The sequence below is a fragment of the Polyodon spathula genome, chromosome 20 (genome assembly GCF_017654505.1).
Source record: "Polyodon spathula isolate WHYD16114869_AA chromosome 20, ASM1765450v1, whole genome shotgun sequence".
Classification (NCBI taxonomy): domain Eukaryota; kingdom Metazoa; phylum Chordata; class Actinopteri; order Acipenseriformes; family Polyodontidae; genus Polyodon; species Polyodon spathula.
Genome location: NC_054553.1, coordinates 3,355,662 through 3,364,404, shown reverse-complemented (window position 1 = coordinate 3,364,404; position 8,743 = coordinate 3,355,662). Strand labels below are relative to the sequence as shown.

Here is an 8,743-nt window from a genome sequence, read left to right as displayed (position 1 = left end):
AAAATTGTCGTCGATCAATCTCAGGGGCGGTGCCGTTGTATTTTCTCGTCTCCTATTGGTTTTCGAGGCTCTCTATCGCTGAGGGGGCAGGTTCCGCTATCTCAGTCCACAAGCGGCAGCTCGGAGTTGAAAATGTCTGAACCCACGGTAGCTGACACCCGCCGGCTAAACTCCAAACCGCAGGACTTGACCGATGCCTATGGGCCGCCTAGCAACTTCCTCGAAATTGACGTTTTCAATCCACAGACTATCGGTGTCGGCAGGACCAGATACACTACTTATGAGCTCCGGATGCGGGTGAGTCGCCAGAGCAGTGAGGTGGAGGGAGGGAGAGAAATCCTGTCCGGGGATTCAGTACGGGCCTCGTTAGAAGGAAGGCTTCAGTCGAAACCGAGTCTGCGGGTTTTGACACACACGGCCCTCGTTAAAGACTAGGAGAATGGCCGAACTGATAAAAAATACAATTAACTTTGCAGACGCCGGTTTTAACAGACACTTCTGGAAGAGTCTTGGTACGATACGAAATGCATATGCAAATCCGGGGATTCACTCCGGCCTGTTTGGTTTTTATGAAATGGTGGGTGGGGGAAGCGACCTCTCTCGACACATTCCCCACACGAAGCTGAAGGATTAGCGTGTAGGAAATCGTGACCAGTCATGCTGCTGTTTATGCATCCGAGCTCAGAAACGTATTTCTACACACAGGAGAAAAAAAGGCAGTTAAACTCCTAAAAGCTTATTGGTGGGGTGGAGAGATTACCTGACAAAAAGACTGTAGCAACATTGCCAGCCCCGGGTCGAGCTTTTGAAATGGTCTTGATCCAATAGTTTGATTTTTATTTGTTTTCCTGTCACGATTCTGCCCAGCGAAGAATTGTCCTAACGCCATTTCTTTCTGATCTCGCAACGTAAATATTCATTTGATAAGCGGGAGGCCAGAATCGCGCTTTAAGAATCAGCTGTATTTTGCACGAAGCAGAAGCAGCTACATGTTTTATTACAAGATCCACTCTCTGTGCTGGTTAGTTGTATTTTTCCTATACACCGGAATGCAGCCCGTGGTTACACGTATGGTTGTAATTGACGGTGTGGGTAGTTTGACACGGTTCTATTAACTGTCGTTTCTGGCTAATCTTTAAATGTTTTTCAGTAACTTTTTAGGAGAATATTAACTAGTATATTGCTATCGGTAATTGCGCTGAACAGCGTCTTGAAAGCTGCCCACTCTAAGTGCAAAGTTCAAGCCCATTGCGCGCAGGGGTTTAAGTTGTAACCACAGTTACAATCAGATTGCACCCATATGGCGATAGTGACGAAAATTGATCTGTAATTTAATGATGCAATAGCGGGGTGTCGGTTTTGTAACGTAGCGCTTTATTTCAATTATTTGAACTGGTTGCAGAACCCCAGTCACTGCTGATGTCAGCATTAATTGCCAATGAACTGCTGGCAATGATTTGCTGTCTGTTGGAAAGGATCTTCCTTGTGTTATTGTCGGAAGCTTTTCCTTCCTCCATGCACAAAACGCTGCTAGATAGCCCCAAGGAGTTTTTCTTCTGATTTGCAATGTCGTTTTTCAGTAATCATGGGTAAGGCTTCCACAATTGCACGTTTACAGATCTGTTGCTGTAAATGTAACCCTGTCAGTTCTGGCAGGACCTCAAGGTCCCTATTAGTGCCTATGTTAACACATGGAAATCACTTTGGAACCTCATTATATCCCTAGGTTCCAGTCTGAGGTACTGTATTAATATATGGAAAAAGAGAAAATAAGTCTGTCCTGTTCTCCTGCATACTCAATAAAGGAGTTCCTTGTTCAGCTTGACACATAGTGAAAAGGTTCAGTGTTTTGTGTGCCAGGTCCACAAAGAAGCATGCTCTATGGTCCAAGAACCCACACAATGGAAAAAGTCACATCAGCATTTAGCCATGATGTACTAAGATAAACTGTGGAAGTCACAACAAAGAAAATGAACAAGGTATTTGAGTTCTGTGGAGGGCGTCTCCTGAGTTTGTTTGAACAGTCAGGAGTAGGCAGCGCAACTCAGTGATGGCTTCAGTCCCCAAAACACAATGTGTCACAGATAGTGTGGAGTATCTGTGAACTGTGCGCAGTCACGCCTCGAAGCGCTTGTGAATTACCCGCGCAATACATCAGCACGTGGCGCAGACTGGAGCCCTTTGTGTGTTCATCCTGCAGGTTGTAACAGAGCCTGAAGATGCTTGCACAATAACTGAGTAAATGAGAGTGTGGTGAATGTTAAATTGCAGTCTCTACAGCACGTCCCTGCTTGAATCCACTATAACATTCCTGTTTCCATGCAGCTGCTATTAAAGTGAATACCTGTGCTCTGCTTCTGTACAACGTGGACCCCTTAGTTTTTGGAGGCTATAGTAACAATAATGAAATGGTGAAGGGATGCTTTTAAATAATGCACTGTGCAGCTTGTGTTTTGTTGCGTCAACAGATTTTTTTTCTCAAGGGAAGTGAAACTTTCCCTTCCTGTCCACAAACCTCAGTATTTGATATCCCTGTTGTTAACCTCGCTGCTAAACCAAGCTGTGTACAGTCATTTTAAAAAGCTATTCAGTTAAGCAGAGAAAATACTAATCCCACCCTGTGTAAATTAAAATTTAAATGAGTAAATGTACAATTTTGTATTGGAGATTGAAAAATGGTTTTATTTATTGGATAACTTCAACCATGAGTGATGCATCAAAAGTCTGATTGGATCGAGGACTATAACGCATTTGAGGAAGAACAAAGCATGCCTAATTAGAAGGGTAGAAGATGCCCAGGGCTGAGCTGATTTCATGTTGAATTAGTGTCAGGGCAGCACTGCTCTGATAGGGAGCTCTTACGACGACATTTCTATCTAGTGAGTAATGTAGCATTCGCTGCTTCCATAACCAGCGAGAGGTCCGCCACGAACATGCTGATATCACAAAAAATATAGAATACAAATAACAAAACTGCTACTTTCCTCACAGTTTGTCTGCTTTTTTGCAATACCTGCCTGTAAGCAGCAGCAGCATTAATATAATATATATTGGTGGCTTTTGCAGAACCGGTAATATACTTTGTGTGTGTGTGTGTGCGAGAGAGAGAGTGAGCGCAGGGAGGGGAGGAAGGATGCGCAGGCAGGGACAGGGAGATACTGCAGTGAAGGGGCAGGAACAGCTTATCAGAGGAAGTAAGACACACAAGGTCGCAACGGCTTTCAGGGAGGGAGGGAGGGAGTCCTGGAGTGAACTTGTCTTACAGTGAGTCGTGCAAAGCCACTGCTGTGTAAAACTTGCTGGTACTGCATTTTAGCGTTCTTGTGCAAGTGTTCTGTGTCTGCTGCGGTTTGAAGAAGTAGTTTACCAGTGATTTTTACAAATGCTAGTACGATTCTCCAGGGACTCTTCAAAACTCACTTTTTAGTTTTCCCGAATAAACTTGAATTCCTGAATTTGCACAGTTAATCCGTGTTCTTTAGCAGGTTTGCATTTATTTTCTGAAATGTAGAGAGCGGTAATCCACAAATTCCTAACCCTTAAAGGGATGTTATCTACCTTTTTCCCAATATTTAACTTTTTCCCTGTTTTAATATCCTGTAAAGCTTTTTAGTTTTTGTTATGAATGACTTTTCTGTTTCATTGTTGGCCATGCTTCACCCAAATAAGCTTTTTGCTGCAATAGTTAATAAGCATGGAAAATAATCTTTGAAGAAACGGATCATTTTATAGAGCACACCTACTAGAATAGAGAGTAGGTAAATGAATAATAGGGCCGTGTAGATGACATAAGGCAGACCTTAAACAGCCATGTGCATTGTGTTGTAACATGCACACGTACAAATCAAATCAGTTTCTCTTCTACAGACCAACCTCCCCATCTTTAAAATGAAGGATTCCTGTGTGAGGAGAAGGTACAGCGATTTCGAATGGTTAAAGAATGAGCTGGAAAGAGACAGCAAGGTAAGAGAGTGAGCAAGACCAGGTGAACCTGGTTAATCTTGTTTGTGTTGTATTAGTTGTAGTGCAGGGCAGGGTCTGTCAGTAAAACAGACCTGCGGTGTTTCTCGGTGCAGCTACAGCTGTCTCTGTAGAACGCTAAGCAGTGCATTCAGTAGATCGGATCCGGACGTAGGTTTTAATGTGTGTGTGTGTGTGTGTGTGAAGCGCTTTTTGTGTTGGCTATGTTTCAGATCGTAGTGCCCCCGCTGCCTGGGAAAGCCCTGAAGAGGCAGCTCCCCTTTCGAGGGGACGAGGGGATCTTTGAGGAATCCTTCATCGAGGAGCGACGGGTGGGCCTGGAACAGTTCATCAACAAGTACGTGCCAGACTGACACGCACGCACGCACGCTGAGACACACCCCTCATCTGATAGTATGAAGTGTGTATCTGTGCCCATTTGTGGTTTATTCAGTGTAGGTCACTGTGAAACTATTTAATTAGTTATCCTAGAGCAGGGTCCTTCCACTCCTGGTCTTTGGTTCAGCCCTGTTCTGTATTGTTTAATTGAATCAATTACCCCTCTACCCAGACCCTGAAGTAGTTCATTATCTCTTTTTAACCTGGCGTGGAATGATGGCCCTCCAGGACTGGGAGTTTTCTGTCTGTAAAGTTACTTGTTGAAAGGTGGTAGTAAAATCAGCTTTAAGATTGAATGTGTTTGGGTTTACCACTGGGGGCCCCCACCTGGTAGAGAATGGAAATTGAGAATGTTATTGTGCCTAACTTCCAGGATAGTAAACCGTGCCTGTGTCTGTCTGTTTGCTTCCTCTGCAGGATAGCTGGGCACCCCCTGGCGCAGAACGAACGCTGCCTGCACATGTTCCTGCAGGAGGAGACCATCGACAGGAACTACGTCCCGGGAAAAGTACGCCAGTAGGGGGCGCGCTCCCCCTTAGCTCTTTTCTTCCATTCCACTCTTACTCTCGTGCAAAGTAACATTTATTTTTACACTCAGATTATATGTATAAAAGCAGCTTTCACTTCTGCATTTCTTACATTTGTTCTCTTTGTAATCCCATTATATTGGGAAGCAGTATTATGGGGGATTTGCTTGAATCTTATTTCTTTTTTCAATTTTGCAAGTATAGTTTAAATAAGTGATGGGTGTTGGGTGGGAGTGTGGATGTAGTGCTGAGAGAGAGGGTGGGAGGCAGTGTGGGTTTGTGGTTATAGCGGGAGGACTGGCTGGGAGGCAGTGTGGCTCTCTGGTTAGAGTAGAGGAAGTGTGACCTCATGACTAATAATATTTTAAGCAATGGAGCGTTTTTATGGGCTTCACTGCACAGGCCTTGCATAGATGCTAGTGTTCAGAGCTGGGGAATGGAAGGGAATTCTGATTTTCAAATCTATAGCTTTTGCCTCTTGAATTAATAATCTGCTCCTGCAAGTCACTGCGCCCCCCTCAAAGCCCTATTCTACTCAAAGATTTATTAATGTATACATGCATGACCTGGTCGTACACTAGGGGGCAGAATGTGGAGCCAAAATCAAATTTTGGGAGGGTTACTTACAGCTGCTACCCACCCAGCTGTCCCAGAAAGGGTAGGAGATTAGAAAAGTAATGGGTGACCTCAAAGAGTACAGCAGAAGAACTCCAGCTCCACATCACCCAGCGATCATGCTGCTTTTCATCCCTAATTTACAGAAGGGATGGAGGTAGGATGTTGCTGCCCTCACACTGAATCAAGGGTCTTCAGCTTAGAAGGGCATGGTACTACTAATGTGCTGTTTCAGTTTCTCTAGCTTAGTTCTTACATCCCAAAATCTACCTCTGAACAGTTCAACCTTCACTGAATCAAATAAGTAAATGTTATTTAATTTCATTTTGAATCTGTAGCCCCAGTGATCCAGAGAAGCTGTGCATTCCACCAGGTCCTAGCCGTTTGTTTTATTGCAAGTCTCATCACGATAAAGCCAACGCTGCCTCAACACAGGTGAACCAACAAGCTACACTCAGCTCTCTTTGTGTTTGTATGTACATGTAAATACTGTATATATCTATATCAACTGCTTGAACATTAGCAAGATGCAGCAACACAAACAGGGTGTGTGTGCGCATGCAGCGATGCTTGGGAGACTGCATTTTGCTAAATCTGGATGAAATTCTCAGCTGACTTTAAAATGGTTTGTTTGCTCACAGCTCTTAATAATGTGTGTTACCAATCTAACATTGAGACAGCTAGGTGGGACAGCAGGTAAGCTGTCTACCACTTTACCCACCACCACTGGCACCACCTGTAGTGCGTGTATTAACAGCAGAGTTGTGTGCTTCTGTCGGCGCACGTGCACACTCGCTCGCACAAGAGTCTGATTCAGAGCGTACATGGGCTTTGAGGTTCAGTGAACACAATGTTCTTTTACAAAAACATATTAGAAAAAAAAAAAAACATGTCTATATGACCCAATTCCCAGCCCTTTTTCAGTATGACAACAGCAGCCGCTGGTGATAATGGTTAATAAGGAAGCTGCAGAGATACGTTGTCGGACAGCAGTATTTTCCACTTTATTGTTCACCTTCCCTGTTAATTCAGAAGCAGCTCCACTTACTCCACCCCACCCCCGTTTTGGTTGGCATTCTTGAAGTTGGGGTGTAAAGTGCTAAAGAAATGGGAATGCATTAGAATGAGAGACGCTAAACCTTTATGTGCAGATCTTTAAAATAGTTTTTTTGTTTGTTTTTGTAACTGACATGTTGCTCAATATTTTGTTAGTTTCCTTAATGGGGTTTTATTATTATTATTATTATATCTCATATTCCATTATATTTTTGAATGTTTTGCCTAAAAAGAAATCCATGAATCTCCCACCACTAAGGGGTCATAACCTTTTAGAGTGACCCCCTGCCTTTCAGTTCTGGAGTAGGTTTAGAAATCCTGTGACTTCATTGGTGCTCAAAGCTGCTTGTCTGATTTGATTTGTCACTGTAGTGCCCAATCGATCTTCAGTAACCCTTTATTACACAAATAAGAAAGAGACATGTCTTCCTGAAACCTCCCACCACATTTTGATTTCCACAAACAGAGACTGAGTACATTTTATATAAAAACATGCTTGTGTTGCATTATCCTTTATATATAAATATTTACACTGTAGTATTATTTAGCTACTTTTCACATATGTAACTGCTGTGAAAATTAGCCTGGGCTTCAGTAAATAAAATAAAAGTAATGTCTCTGATCTGATGTCAAGAGAAATGTCATGTCAAATACTCATGTTCATATAAACCACTGTGAAAACCAGCAGAGACTCGTGTGCAATTTCTTTCCCCTTGGCTTGGGTTCTATTCATCCTAGCAGAACCCCAGCCCTATTAGGAAGAAGGCAAAGCGCCTCACACTAAAAATAACCTTGTTGGTTGCAGCCCGGAGCATTTCATGTAGTGCTGTGAGTAGGTGATTGCCTGCATGTGTTAAGCAGAGTTCTCTGGGGAATGGACGCAGACCAGCAAAGAAAGCATTGGGGTTCCACACTGGGTTACATTACAAGCAATGACTAATAGAAGCCATGTGACATGTTTGGCTGTATATGGCTGAGGACCTTGTTTCCCCCAGCTATTAACCCAGAGCGGTGAAGGGTGGATTTTCTTCATATTGTACCCATGATGAGCAATTTGCAATGTGTTTTTGAAATGTTAAGAGTGTTACCGACCTCTGCTCTGTTTGCCAATCATAAATCAGAGTCTTGATGAGTACCTGGCAGTACAGGGACCAGTACTGCCAATGGTTGTTAGCGAGTTGGGAGAGGCAGTTATTTGATACTCTGCGGTTTTACGTTTTCTATTCTGATATTCCTAGAAAGAAAGAAAAATAAAAACATTACAGCAGTTTAAATTGTGGTTTAGAAATTCTGGTATTACTGGAGCAGACATTCACGAGTCCCTTCCACAATCATTCCAAACACAGAAGACAGCTGCACAATCACCACCATTCACTCACGAGTTTCCGAGGAGTACAGCACAGGTTTGTATTGACCATGTTAAACTTGAACATTACTGAGGAGACTCGGCGGCAATGAAAGGTCAAGAAGAACCTGGAACACGTAGAGCCGTGCATACCGCATACCCAGGCTAGAGCTAGGGCCTCTTAATATGTGTGTCCTCCTGTTTACCAGCAGGGGTCGCTGTGAAACCAAAGCTGTGGTCTGGTGCTTTTGCAAACTTCCCAGCTTCTATACATCCAGCAAGACAGAGATGCAGGAAACGAGATCCACCTGTCACCAAGAAACCATAGTAATGGGATAGAGTCTTTCACCTATTGATTGTATGCATGTGTGGTTGTTTTCACCCCCAAGGTGAAACAGGTGTTAATTAAAGGAGTAACATGCTAGTCAATTTGACTGGAGGGTCAAGTCCCTTTAAGGGGCGTGGTCTACTGCTATTAAAGCCCAGGTGCTGGAACCTGTCACCTGTCTGGTGTCGTGAAACATGCGGTGCTGATTATTCATAGTTAAACAATACAAACACACGCACTATCTAGTGATTGTTGCAATGCTTTGGTTTAAGGTTTTGAATCACACTGCGAATACTGTATTTATGTCACCAGTTTAACGTCAGGAAAGGTACCATAGGCGTGTCTAGCTATATTTGAGAGGCAAGAAAAAAATTCTGAAGTACAGTATAATCAGTAGAAAATACGCATCTAATGTTATTTACTATATGTTGTGATACTTTACATTTTGAAGCGTGGTATAGATTTGCGCCAGTATACTGTACCGGTTATAAAAATACACAAATGAACAGATTG

At 43.1% G+C, this 8,743-nt stretch overlaps 1 protein-coding gene across 2 annotated transcripts; it reads left to right on the top strand.

Moving 5' to 3' along the window:
* The first annotated feature begins 89 nt into the window (after positions 1–89).
* Positions 90–7,241, top strand: LOC121295621 (sorting nexin-12-like). 2 transcript variants are annotated; one of them, XM_041220503.1, is made up of 5 exons: positions 91–297; positions 3,868–3,963; positions 4,194–4,318; positions 4,777–4,867; positions 5,840–7,241. In XM_041220503.1, exons 1-5 carry the CDS (start codon positions 133–135, stop codon positions 5,846–5,848), a joined length of 486 nt encoding a protein of 161 aa, XP_041076437.1. In that variant the 5' UTR covers positions 91–132; the 3' UTR covers positions 5,849–7,241. The 2 variants fall into 2 exon arrangements, with proteins under 2 accessions (XP_041076436.1, XP_041076437.1); XM_041220502.1 differs by having other exon boundaries at positions 90–297; positions 4,777–7,241.
* Positions 7,242–8,743: the final 1,502 nt, after the last annotated feature.

Coding starts and splice junctions, on each gene's coding strand:
- LOC121295621 (XM_041220502.1), top strand. CDS start 133: ATGTCTGAACCCACGGTAGCTGACACCCGCCGGCTAAACTCCAAACCG. Junction 298..3,867: donor CTTATGAGCTCCGGATGCGG/GTGAGTCGCCAG, acceptor TCTCTTCTACAG/ACCAACCTCCCCATCTTTAA. Junction 4,319..4,776: donor CTGGAACAGTTCATCAACAA/GTACGTGCCAGA, acceptor CTTCCTCTGCAG/GATAGCTGGGCACCCCCTGG.